The following is a 14,637-nucleotide window of genomic DNA, read 5'->3' on the forward strand; positions in this document are numbered from 1 at the left end:
AACAGCAATTCTAGTACTAAAAATTCCGTAATAAGGTAAAATAACCAATTTTGTTCTGTCCATTACTATTCATAGCTGGCAGACATTCCAGCTCATTGGTCTTTCTCTTTTTGTTATAAATGTTTCTTACATAATCATCAGGGCAGTTATTCTAGGCATATTCTCTACTTCCATGTACATTAATAAAGATAAAATCCGACTTATGCCACAGTTTCCACAAGCTGTCATAGTGGCTTCATACAAGTTAGATTTCCCATGCCCCATCTATATTTGCCAGGGCCTTTTCAGAACGTGATTGTAGATGCAGTGAAAAGTTGAGTAATCGATGGATAGAATCTGATCATGCAGAGGCTTAGAAGTAATAGGTATGCGATCAGAAGTGGGCATATACAGACCTGCCCTCCTTGATTACGAACTGGCTGAGGCCGTGTATGCTGACGTTGGAGAGCTTCTGGCTGAACTGGTTGTTGCCGCTGCCCTCCGTGTTCTCCAGCAGTGGGATGAACAGCGGCTCCAATGGCGGCAGGTTCATCTCCGGGATCCCTGCGGAAACGCGTGTTCACGGCTTCCTTACATTTACTCCACAACAACACATCAGGCGGGTGACATTCTGAAATATGACCTCGTTCGCGGCCAGGAAGAAACCCACAGATTGCGGAAAGAAAAGAAGAGGAGAATTTATAAGCACACACCACTATCACTTCGAATTTAATATCGCTCTTTAGCATTATAAACTGTTTTTGCATCTCTTTTTCGAGCGTGACTTTCGACTTACTTTTTACGTGATGTGTCTTGGCATAAAAGTTTGATTGTTTCTCTTTCTAGGAGGAAACACAAATAGACTGCTTCATACATGGCCGCCCCCGCCATGAAGGATTAATAATAATTGAAGTGCATGAGTTACTTTATATTTTTCAACAGTTCAGCCAACCTCACAGTATGTTCTTGCGCGAATGGGGTAAGGAAGAGGATAAACATAGTGTAATCTGGAGACAAAGATAGTGTACCAGTAATCAGTCAGAGTCTTCCTTTCCGACAGCGGAAAGGATCACTGCAGCAGTAAAGGCAAGGAGAAAGAAGAAAAATGCACCAGCTGTCGTTGCTGAGCTTCAAACATAACTAGATTATCCACATGCCATGCGGCAAAAACCAGTGCAATGCAGCACAACCCTTGAACTGACCTATAATTACACAACAAACAAATACGTAAATTTTTCTCGAGATTCCAACAGCGTCATGCGGTTAAATACTCACGGGCTTCGCCACTAGTGGTTTGTGACTATCGTGTGGCTGCTGCCATCCGTATATGGTAGTGCTACCGCTAGTTACGTCAGCCTTCCTATAGACGGGTTCGAAACTGTCTTTAGCTGCAAGCTGCTGCTTTACTGATTGTCTTCTCAGATATTCGTATATCGATCACTTCTTAACCAATTTAATGATTGTCTTGTCTTTCATTTTTTGGGATCGCTGCTGAGAATATTCCTACGCAGTTTAACGTCATCAGGGCTTTTGTAATTTTTTTAAAGGGGGAGATGGACAACGTTGTTGCGCTTCGTGATGGGAAGCCCGTTATAGCCCAACTTTTTATGCAGTGCTTTGAAGACAACACCTTGGATACTCCCCTGCAAAGTCTCGTAGCTTTCCTCGTCACGTCGACGACGCATTCGTTTTCTTAACTTAGGTACTAGAAAAGCTGAGAGAGTCCTTAGACCGCATCAACGACATACATGAGCACATCAAGTTTACAATGGAGGTAGAGGCGGACGGTGCCTTGCCGTTCCTTGACGTTCTTGTATGCTTCAAACAAATTGGATGTCTCAGACACAGTGTGAACGGGACGACCGCACTCACGCTATCAGCTGCCACCACCCAGTACAAAAGAAACAGTATAGTCTGCGAACATAGGTGTGTCAAGCGGAAGCCATTTCATAAGCTGAAAACCTGGTACAAGAATTTGGCCACTTACAGGAAACATTCAAGGAAAACCGCTAAGGTAACCGACAAATTTCGTAGCCTATTTCTCCGAAGGCAGAAAACTGTCGAGGAGGACCCGAAGAGCCTTGCAATGTGGCCATTCTGGGCTCAGTGCGAGATAAGATTGGTCGACCCTTAAAGAATAATCAAATAGATTCAATCTTACGGTTTCCAGCAAACATTGGACAACTGGCGAGGTTTGTGAAAGATAGCATAGCTCCCAAAACGCCCGGGGTTTACTAAATACCGTATGGTTGTGAAAAATTTTATGTCGGACGAACTGCGAACTGTTGATTAGCGCCGAATAGAAAACGAGTCGGTTCCAGCCTCCAGTATTCCAAGAAATCAGCGTTAGCAGATCATGATCATTAATGCGGAATCAAATTTTATTTTACGAGACATCTACCATTAAACGCAGAAATCGTTTCTGGAAGATCGTACTAAAAGAAGCGATCGAGAAAAGAATGTCTCAACAGCCTAGGTAAAGACTGTGTCTTACAAATAATCCCATCTTTGGATCCGGCCATCAAACGGTTGAAGAGAACACCGTGCTTGCACAGAACTGAGCACCAGTGATGGAACAGCTGGCAGGGCGTCTGTAAAGGACGACAGCAGTAATCACACATCTTCCTTCACAAACAATGCCTGGACCGAAAATCCCCCTACTTACAACACCTGCTACAAGTCTCACCATCTAGCCGTTTAGTCCCTTAACCCCCCCCCCCCTCAATCAATCAATCAATCAATCAATCAAGTCGCACCTTATCTACTTCCACTAGTGAAAACTCACGCTTCCTCTCCAAAAACCTGATCTCAGCGTCACCATACGCAGAGTTGATAAATCACTCCACACAAAAAACTCCCATCGTCTTCCACCCGTCATTGAAGACATCATCCGTTTCATAAACTTAGTCCTGCGAAACATACACATACATTGGCCTCGCCAACCACACCATCTTCCATCTCATTACATAGGGTACCTATTCCCAAAATCAACTCCAATTCAGTTTATTTGTCTCGAAAGACTCTGTGAAACCTAACCACGAAACACGTCCAACAATATGACGTAAAAGGCATCCAATATGCTATCCAAAATATAACTTCTCTCCACTCCAACAAATACACTATGTGATCAAAAGTATCTGGACACCCACAAAAATATACATTTTTCATATTAGGTGCATTGTGTTGCCACCTACTGCCATCTATATGAGCTACCTCAGTAGTCATTAGACATCGTGAGAGAGCAGAATGGGGCGCTCCGCGGAACTCGCGAACTTCGAACGTGGTCAGGTGATTGGGTGTCACTTGTGTCATACGTCCGTACGCGAGATTTCCACACTCCTAAACATCCCTAGGTCCACTGTTTCCGATGTGATAGTGAAGTGGAAACGTGAAGGGACTCTTACAGCTCAAAAGCGTACAGGCCGACCTCGTCTGCTGACTGACAGAGACCACCGACGACTGAAGAGGTTCGTAATGTGTATTGGGCAGACATCTATCCAGTCCATCACACAGGAATTCCAAACTGCATCAGGATCCACTGCAAGTACTACGACAGTTAAGCGGGAGGTGAGAAAACTTGAGTTTCAACGTCGAGCGGCTGCTCATAACCCACACATCACGCTGGTAAATGCCAAACGACGCCTCGCTTGGAGTAAGGAGCATAAACATTGGACTACTGAATAGTTGAAAAACGTTGTGTGGAGTGACAAATCACGGCACACAATGTGGTGATCCGATGGCAGGGTGTATGGCGAATGCCCGGTGAACGTTATCGGCCAGCGTATGTAGTGCCAACAGTAAAATTCGGAGGCGGTGGTGTTATGGCACGGACGTGCTTTTTATGGACGAGGCTGGCACCCCATGTTGTTTTGTGTGGTACTAGCACAGCACATAATTGCTTTCCACTGTTGAAGAGCAATTCGGAGATGGCGAGTACATCTTTGAACACGATCGAGCACCTGCACATAATGCACGGCATGTGGCGGAGTGGTTACACGACAATAACAGCCCTGTAATGGACTGGCCTGCACAGATTCTGACCTGAAACGTATAGAACACCTTTAGGAGGTTCTGGAACGCCGACTTCGTGCCAGGCCTCGCCGACCGACATCGATACCTCTCCTCAGTGCAGTACTCCGTGAAGAATGGGCTTCCATTCCCCAAGAAACCTTCCTGCACCTCATTGAACGTAAGTCTGCGAGAGTGGAAGCTGTCATCAAGGCTAAGGGCGGAGCAACACCATATTGAATTCCAGCGTTACTGATGGAGGGCTCCAGGTGTCCGGATACTTTTGATCTGATAGTGTATCCATCTTACCCAAACGAAATCATGTCGACTTTTTCAACGAAACCTTCCTCCAACCTCACCATTCCATACGCATGTCTCCTTCCATTCGACATTGCACTGATAATTCCAATCCTATTGCTTATGCTGGAGAAGCCATCGGGTTCTAGGCACTACAGTCAGGAACCGCGCGACCGCTACGGTCGCAGGTTCGAATCCTGCCTCGGGCATGGGTGTGTGTGATGTCCTTAGGTTAGTTAGGTTTAAGTTGTTCTAGGTTCTAGGGGACTGATGACCTCAGAAGTTAAGTCCCATAGTGCTCAGAGCCATTTGAGCCATAGAAGCCATCGTCCATCTCCAAAATATCTGTTCTGCACCCCAACCACTCCTAATTCATCCAACTTAGTATTTCATCTTCACCATCTTTCTCCCAAAACTCAAACTAACCCTTTCCACTGTCCACATCTGCCCTAGCATCCCACCCAAGAAGATTTCCTATCCAACCTTTGCTACATACGTTGCTGAGTACCTTAACCTGTACTGCTGCACACCTGCCAAAAACAGCAGTGCCATTAGCTTATCAACATCATCAATGGCCACGACATGTACATCCCTGTCTACAGACAGAAATCCCTGACACATACTGCCCCCAATGCAATTGTTGCCTCCCCTAACCTCTTGAGGCCCAGTTGAAGTCCTGTGTCAAAATGGGTGCTCTTCCAAATTTCATATAATATACGTACCCCAGTTCGCCCCCCTCATAATCACCTATCCCGACAAATTTTGGACTCTCCCAGTGCAAACTAGAATCCATGTCGTGTCCAAACGCACACCATAATGGAATGCTATAACCCCAGCCTTCACAATCCTGACAATGTTTAGCAAACTCATATGTAATTTCCAATCAAAACCCACTCCGAACCTTCTATAAAGACCGTCCCACTCCCACTCCATATGTTCTTACCTGCTCCAGAATTCCTGTCGTGTCTACAGAGATTTCCTTCATATTCGAAACCGGTACACTCACACGCCACCGACGTCTCCATCGCTGTTACTTACAAGCCAAACGATGTCGGAATGGCTCATGGTACGCACTAAACTAACCGAACACATATAAATTTCACAAAGTTTTGCGAAGCACCCTGTAGGCTTTCTGGAAATACTCCACTCCCACATATCCCATCCTATGTAAGACCAGACCACTTCCCGGCAACACTACTGAAGCAAACCACTTCACATACCACCTGGAAGACACTTTCACCGTCCCATAAGGTCCCACCTTTGACTACTCGATTGATCCCTAATTGTATGAACATACAAGTCTCGCACCAAACTTCCATTACTTCCGGAGCAGTCGACGAACTCAACATGAGAGTAACAGCTGAAGTCATTGCACAAACACTCGCTAAAAAGCGATACACTGCAGCTCACCCGGTCACGATACAGGAATGTCTTAGAGCCTATCACGAAACCCTTGCCATTCTTTACAATAGACCCTCTACATAGGAAAATGTCCAAATCCTCCTCTTCCTAAAACCTACACAGGGAAACTACCAAAACCTCATGTTCCTGTAACTGATAAACCAGCCCCTAAGGCTTCATCGTCTCGATCTGTCAGCCTCACCTTAGATTTCAGCAACACCGTTGAAACCATCCTTATGCAATGAATGCATTAGCGCCTTGAAATCCACCTACCCATCCCCAAAGCCCAATGTGGTTTTCGTCCAAACTGTTCCATCGAAGATGAACTTTTTACCTCAATCACCTTATTTCTCATTAAGTAAATAAACGGAAATCTACCATATTTGTCTCTGTAGCCAAATGGGAGCGCAGCTGACTGCCATGCGGAGGACCCAAGTTCGATTCACGCTACTGCCAGGGAAAAATAACATGGAATCTCCTTACCATCCAACACAAAACCGACTAAAAATACTAACAGCCCGGCACCTGGAGTCTAAATCCTATCTTTATCCGCACCTAAAATCTCTGATCCACATCGTCCGCAAGTACTACAACGTTGCTTGAATGTCCACCTTGCCTACACTCTACAGGGACCTTAAAGTCATGGAATCACCTGCATTCCTCCTCATTTTCTGCGTTAGCCTACCTTCTCCACCTAGTATCCTGTGACAATTCATCCACTTTCCACACCTTCTCCTCTTCTCAGAGCAACCTAAGATCCGACACATTATCATAAAACCCAGTCCCAGCACCCAATATTCCACCTGATATGCCATCAATCCAAGCGCCCGCGCCATTACATCCTATTTCAGCTTCCTGCACGTTCATGCCTTATCCATCCTTTCCCGCCGGGATTTCAATCAAGTCCCATTACCGACAATGAAATCCGTCCATAGTCACACCCGTCTTCCCAACTCTATTCTCCAACTCATATCATCCATCCACTTTCGTCCGCCCCTTTCCTCCAGTTTGCTGACTTGTGGTCGCTATCTGCGTTTCCACAGGGCCCAATGGTCATTCTCATCATCGCACCCTCATCATAAGCACGATCATTTGCATGCATCACCAGCGTACCATTACACCATAGCATCATCACATTACATCAGTAGTTGTACTTTATGTGGTGTTACCGCAAGGCAGCACACTTGCTAGGTTGTAGGCTTCAAATCGGCCGCGGTCCGTCAGTGTACATCGGACCCGCGAGTCGCCCCTGTCGACACTAGCAGACCGATCGCCGACACTCGGCTGGTCTTATGAGACAAGCTAGCGCACTGGCCAGTTCTACAGCAGACTTTAATAGGAATGGTTAAAATGGCTCCGAGAACTATGCGACTTAATTTCTGAGGTCATCAGTCGCCTAGAACTTAGAACTAATTAAACCTAACTAACCTAAGGACATCACACACATCCATGCCCGAGGCAGGATTCGAAACTGCGACCGTAGCGGCCGCTCGGCTCCAGACTGTAGCGCCTAGAACCGGACGGCCACTCCGGCCGGCCTTTAATAGGAATGGTTCACTCGTTATAGCTTCAGAGATCTCAATTTCAGAGACGCTTGTTATCATAACCTGCAGCTAAGTCAGTAGCTACGACCTAGCCAGGCACCACATACAGTTTATGCATTGACGATTGATCTATATGTGTGAAGAAATCAGAATTATAAAGAAGTATTCGCTGTTCATTCTATAACTGCACTTGTAAATATCAGTGCACAAAGTCAAGGTCGATGTTCACCACTGACGCTGGATTAAAGCTAAGTATTTAATTGTGTTGCTGTCTACTAACTTTCTAATCACCTAAAATGTTCCAGATACATCCTGTTAAGTATAGTTCATTGATCCTCTCGTCAGCCTACCTGATCAACGCGTGCAATTCATGGCCACACCTCGTGACCAGACCAAGAGTCAAATTGCGTGACTCACCCATGAGGCCCATAGCTCCGCCTCATACATAACATGTTAATTGTAGTACAAAATCATACATAAAACTTTTTTAAAATGATTGACATTGTCCACCAATATGTCTTAAAGAAAACCATTTATTGGCATTTGTTTTTATGTAAAAGATAAATATTGTGCAATGATGATTTTAGATTATCGTTTATTGTCATCTGTCTTATTTTAAACCATCTTTTCAATTAGTTTAACCTTTGGCTGAAGAGCAGTTTTATCCGCCGGGACCGATCCATTTGCAGGGAACTGCAGTGACAATAAAGAAAAGAAAAACCACTTGTCAGTTACGACTTGACAATGACCGAGGAGCACTCTTCTGAAAGCTTATGTGTATTTAACCAGATAACGTGGCTGGGAGCTCTAGAAATCTTATTAATAATAATTAAGAAGTGTACAAAATATCTGAACTTAGAGAATGTTCCAATGGCAGAAATTGCAAGACAATATCGCAGTAGACGTGAGTGATCTGAGTAGCAAAAAGTGTTTATATAAAAACATGTAGATAAAAATGCAATGCTGTGTCATAGCTTGTTAGCGAAAAATGTTTTCAGGTGGACCACTATATTTTTCTCACACAAAAGACTACCATTTGAACTTCTGACTAAATTTGTTGTTCGTAAATAAGGTCGGAGGTATCGCGAAATAGGTTTGTTCTTTGGCACCTGTATGATCGACATAGAGCTACATCAGTAATAAATTCTACACTGAATAAGGAAATGAAACGTTTACACATCGACATTCCACTGCGTGCGTTTGCATCTTGGCGCACCTGACGTTTAACTAGCTGCATGCCAGTTATATACACTCCTGGAAATTGAAATAAGAACACCGTGAATTCATTGTCCCAGGAAGGGGAAACTTTATTGACACATTCCTGGGGTCAGATACATCACATGATCACACTGACAGAACCACAGGCACATAGACACAGGCAACAGAGCATGCACAATGTCGGCACTAGTACAGTGTATATCCACCTTTCGCAGCAATGCAGGCCGCTATTCTCCCATGGAGACGATCGTAGAGATGCTGGATGTAGTCCTGTGGAACGGCTTGCCATGCCATTTCCACCTGGCGCCTCAGTTGGACCAGCGTTCGTGCTGGACGTGCAGACCGCGTGAGACGACGCTTCATCCAGTCCCAAACATGCTCAATGGGGGACAGATCCGGAGATCTTGCTGGCCAGGGTAGTTGACTTACACCTTCTAGAGCACGTTGGGTGGCACGGGATACATGCGGACGTGCATTGTCCTGTTGGAACAGCAAGTTCCCTTGCCGGTCTAGGAATGGTAGAACGATGGGTTCGATGACGGTTTGGATGTACCGTGCACTATTCAGTGTCCCCTCGACGATCACCAGTGGTGTACGGCCAGTGTAGGAGATCGCTCCCCACACCATGATGCCGGGTGTTGGCCCTGTGTGCCTCGGTCGTATGCAGTCCTGATTGTGGCGCTCACCTGCACGGCGCCAAACACGCATACGACCATCATTGGCACCAAGGCAGAAGCGACTCTCATCGCTGAAGACGACACGTCTCCATTCGTCCCTCCATTCACGCCTGTCGCGACACCACTGGAGGCGGGCTGCACGATGTTGGGGCGTGAGCGGAAGACGGCCTAACGGTGTGCGGGACCGTAGCCCAGCTTCATGGAGACGGTTGGGAATGGTCCTCGCCGATACCCCAGGAGCAACAGTGTCCCTAATTTGCTGGGAACTGGCGGTGCGGTCCCCTATGGCACCGCGTAGGATCCTACGGTCTTGGCGTGCATCCGTGCGTCGCTGCGGTCCGGTCCCAGGTCGACGGGCACGTGCACCTTCCGCCGACCACTGGCGACAACATCGATGTACTGTGGAGACCTCACGCCCCACGTATTGAGCAATTCGGCGGTACGTCCACCCGGCCTCCCGCATGCCCACTATACGCCCTCGCTCAAAGTCCGTCAACTGCACATACGGTTCACGTCCACGCTGTCGCGGCATGCTACCAGTGTTAAAGACTGCGATGGAGCTCCGTATGCCACGGCAAACTGGCTGACACTGACGGCGGCGGTGCACAAATGCTGCGCAGCTAGCGCCATTCGACGGCCAACACCGCGGTTCCTGGTGTGTCCGCTGTGCCGTGCGTGTGATCATTGCTTGTACAGCCCTCTCGCAGTGTCCGGAGCAAGTATGGTGGGTCTGACACACCGGTGTCAATGTGTTCTTTTTTCCATTTCCAGGAGTGTATAAATCGCCGTTACCATAAATTTCACATCAGTGTGGCCGAGTATGTGTGATACTTTGTTCAAATGAATGTCAATATTAAAAGAGCGTCATGTTGTTTTGCAAAAAGCCAATATTTCGCATTGACTGTTTACAGCCCATTTGGGTACACCACGTTGCTGATACTCTCAGTGGTTATCTTTACGCCATGAAATTTCTAGTTCCACAACTTGTACAAACAATATCGTAATGACAGCAGTTTATCTGTGTCTCAAACAAAGCGTGGAAGAGTCGTTGCCAATGCGGTTGGACGGAATGACAGAACTAAGAGAATCTCCACAATACATATTTATACGGAGATACTCATTTTGTCAGACTTCCATCTGATAGCGACCGAGCGAGGTGGCGCAGTGGTTAGCACACAGGGAGGGAGGTCGACGGTTCAAACCCGCATCTGGACATCCTGATTTAGGTTTCCCGTGATTTCTCTAAACCAGTTCAGGCAAATGCAGATTTGGTTCCTTTCAAAGGCACGACCAACTTCCTTCCCCATACTTCCCTAATCCGATGTGGCCGATGACCTCGCTGTTTGGTTCCTCCCTCCGAATCAACCAACATCTGATAGCGAAATGGACACGGCTCATGAGGTTGTAGCTCCGTACTTTGGCTATCAAAAGTATAGCGAGGACTGCGATTTAGGCGCCAATCCTTATTCGTATTTGCTTATGAATATTTTCTGTGTGGTGGTGTAGAAACGTGTTAGTGACAAATTGCACGTGTTTACTAGCTGTGACTCACCTTTAGAAAGGCGCGGCTTGGCGTCCAGTATGGACCGCACCACGCAGCCGCTGAAGTCGGCGTTGCTGCGCTCGCACAGCGAGAAGTAGTCCGCCGCTGTAACAGAACACGCGCTCTGAGCAAAACACGATAGCGAAGCACATCGCTGAGCGTCATCGTCCTCCAGTCTACGCTGAGGAGGAATTAATACAAAGTTATCTGGCACCGACACAAATACAGTACCCAGCCACCCAGTAGCTTCTTAGTCGCCATTTGGCACACAGTATAGATACGACAAATCATCGTGAAATGATGTAGTTTTACATTGGGTGATGACATCAGATGTTCACCCACGTTAGACTCAATTTGTTCGATACAGTTTACGGGACATGCATGATAGTGATGTATTACATTATGCACGTCAAACTGTGCGAAACATAGGTTACAGTGGTTTCAAGGGAAGCAGTGGATGGTTGCAGTGCTACAGAATTAGAGACGTAAGATAATGAAATTTCAAACAAAGCGTCAACTTGACGATGCACGAAAGCTGCGGAATAGGCCAAAAATTTTCTAGATGAGATAAATAAACTTAGCCCAGCGTGCAATAGGGAGTTTGTTCTCAGTTCCGACCAATCAGGATTTGAATAGGAAATGCATATGAAAGGAACTCTGGATGTTAGAGGTACCAAAAGAGTAGTTTCAAGATCAAATAACATCAATGCCTTAACGCATTCCTACACAATCACGCCGACTGTTAATCTCTATATCTAAAAGGCAATGTCCTGACTTACAGACTCGGTGAAATAGGAGATGAAAGGCTTTTTGAACGTACGTCGCTAATAAGAGAATTTTGAAGTTAGAATTACGAAAACTGGTGTCTGGTTAGTCAGAAAATAAAAAAATTTGAGTGTCAACATTTTTTGAAATTAAACCACTAAGGGGGAAAAATAGTGGTTGAAAGTTCTTTGAAAATAAATAATTACTAAAGAACCACTAAAGGATTTTTTTAGGCTACATCTATGACAATTGGTGTTTGATTTCTCGGGTGGTAATAAAAAATAAATACCTGTTTCAGTGTTTCTGGAAATTGAACCCCTAAGGGAGTGTAATAGAGGAGTAAAATTTTTAAGAAAACGTTTCGTTGCGGTAAAAATACTTTAAAACTAAATTTATGAAAAGTGGTATTTCACTTCTCGGTTATACATAAAGAAATATTTATTAGGACATGAAAATTGCTGTGGAAATATGCACAAAAGACCGCAAACGGCATATTAACAAAAGCTTTGGACTCCACTTACCAGAATCACGTTTTGATCAGAAGTACAGTCGGAAAGGTCCATGCTTATATTGCCTGAATTCGCGTGAAAAGCTTAAAATGTGTTGCAATTTGTGAAAGGTCGGTGACAGACTGTTCCACATTCGGATGCATGTCATCACCCAGTTACACCATTATCATTTTATAAGCATTCTTTAAGAGTGGATACATGGGCTGAACGTCCTGCACTGTTTGTAACTTCTAAGAAGTTCGCCGTCGATCTTGATAGTGCGAACCTTTGTGACCACTGTGGCACGCCATTTTTCGTTCGGTGTTCAAAGAGCAACTTAATGGTTTGCTTTGAATATTTCTTGAACGCCGACGATGTCCGCTTTGTGAAGTGTAATACATACATTCCATAGAAGGTTGATCTCTGCACGTGCTGAATCCGCATTTCCTGTCGCCTTTGTTACAGCGTTAAGATAGCGCCGGCACGTCGAGAACGACAGGGAGGAGAAGGCTATGAAGTCAGCCAATCGTATGCAGGCCGACCTCCCTCCAGGATGACAACGCGACAGCAACGGCCCCTACGTGAAGACGACAGAAGCGCCGCTCATGACTGGTGGCAGCCCACTTCGATAGCAGCTTCAATGTTAGCCACTTCGTTAGCTATCTCTACGTAGCACAGATTTGTGAGTCTCTATTCTGAAGACCGATTATTTTGTATGTCGCCCTTTGCTTGCGACACATATCAAAGTTAAGTATTGTAATTGACTTATTATAACAAAACTCATTAATACGAGTTGCTTGCCGGCCGATGTGGCCGAGCGGTTCTAGGCGCTTCAGTCTGGAACCGCGCGACCGCTACGGTCGCAGGTTCGAATCCTCCCTCAGGCATGGATGTGTGTGATGTCGTTAGGTTAGTTAGTTTCAAGTAGTTCTACGTTCTAGGCGACTGATGACCTCAGATGTGAAGTCCCATAGTGCTCAGAGCCATTTGAACCATTTTGAACGAGTTGTTTTATTGTTTGTCTAGCGATCTGAGTATGCAGGATTTCTAGACACAACAGCCCTCTTCACGCACAGGTTGAGTCATTAGCATCTAATACACGCACCAAAAAAAGTTTTGCATCACCCCGGTTCCCAGAACTTCTGAAGTTAGACGTTGACTGTGGATATTGTACCACAGAGACAGTCCCTTTGACTGTTCAGAGACGCCAGTTAACCTGCCCAAAGATTTAACAACCATGCCTATTAGACGGAGGGGATACGACAGTCGATCAGTTCCAGTCATTCCACCAGGATGGAGGTACACTGCTCCTGTTGTATGTAGTTCAACAATGCCTATGCGGTCGATACCGCGGTTCGATCGCGTCCGCATTGTTCCTTTGTGCCTGGAAGGGCTCTCAACAAGGGAAGTGTCCAGGCGTCTCGGAATGAACCAAAGCGATGTTATTCGGACATGTAGGAGCTGTCGATGACATGCCTCGCTCAGGACGCCCTAGGGATACTAATTCAGTGAATGACCGCTACCTACGGATTACGAGTCGGAGGAACCCTGACAGCAACGCCACCATGTTGAATAATGCTTTTCGTGCAGCCACAGGACGTCATGTTACAACTAAAACTATGCGCAATAGGCTGCATAATAGGCAACTTCACTCCCACGTCAATGGCGAGGTACATCTTTGCAACAACGAAACCCTGCAGTGTGGTACAGATGGGCCCAGCAACATGCTGAATGGACCGCTCAGGATTGGCATCACGTTCTCTTCACCGATGAGTGTCGCATATGCCCTCAACCAGACAATCGTCGGAGACGTGTTTGGAGGCAACTCGGTCAGGCTGAACGCCTTAGACACACTGCCCAGCGAGTGCAACATGGTAGAGGTTCCCTGATGTTGTAGGGTGGCATTATGTGAGGCCGACGTACGCCGCTGGTGGTCATGGAAGGGGCCGTAACGGCTGTACGACACGTAAATGCCATCCTCAGACCGACAGAGCAACCATATCAGCTGCATATTGGCGATGCATTCGTCTTCATGGACGACAATTCGCGCCCCCATCGTGCACATCTTGTGAATGATTCCTACAGGATAACGACATCGCTCGAGTAGAGTGGCCAGCATGTTCTCCAGACATGAAGCCAATCGAACATGCCTGGGATGGATTGAAAAGGGTTGTTTATGGACGACGTGACACACCAACCACTCTGAGAGATCTACGTCGAATCGCCGTTGAGGAGTGGGAGAATCTGGAAAAACAGTGCCTCATGAACTTGTGGACAGTATGCCACGACGAACACAGGCATGCATCAGTGCAAGAGAACGTGCTACTGGGTATTAAAGGTACCGGTGTGCATAGCAATCTGGACCACCACCTCTGAAGGTATCACTGTATGGTGCTACAACATGCAATGTGTGGTTCTGATGAGCAATAAAAATGGCGGAAATGTACAGGTTCCAGAACTCTCGGAACCGAGGTGACGCAAAACTTGTTTTGATGTGTGTATTTTCCTGTCATAATTGTCAACACATCACTTTCAAATGAGCCTTACAAAAGACTGAACTTGTGACCTCGTACTTACGGGGCTCCTTGTGAGATACTGTAACAACATATTGTTTTACGAGCGTATTGATAATATAAGTATTTATTCATGTTTACTTTCATTCCGTTAAAACGTTGAATTTTGTTTAATGTACGCAGTTTCTGAATGGATCTCTGTAA

The 14,637-nt window shown here is 46.0% G+C and overlaps 1 protein-coding gene across 1 annotated transcript in view; it reads right to left on the bottom strand.

Annotated features, from left to right (window-relative positions):
* LOC126236999 (protein takeout-like) overlaps positions 1 to 14,637 on the bottom strand; it is a 110,878-nt gene that overhangs the window by 30,188 nt on the left and 66,053 nt on the right. The window contains exons 3-4 of the mRNA XM_049946724.1: positions 10,677 to 10,772; positions 396 to 543 (exon numbers count right to left, since the gene is read on the bottom strand). Coding sequence (XP_049802681.1) covers positions 396 to 543; positions 10,677 to 10,772 — 244 coding nt within the window. The remainder of the gene's footprint in view (positions 1 to 395; positions 544 to 10,676; positions 10,773 to 14,637) is intronic.

The sequence above is a fragment of the Schistocerca nitens genome, chromosome 2 (assembly GCF_023898315.1).
Source record: "Schistocerca nitens isolate TAMUIC-IGC-003100 chromosome 2, iqSchNite1.1, whole genome shotgun sequence".
NCBI lineage: Eukaryota > Metazoa > Arthropoda > Insecta > Orthoptera > Acrididae > Schistocerca > Schistocerca nitens.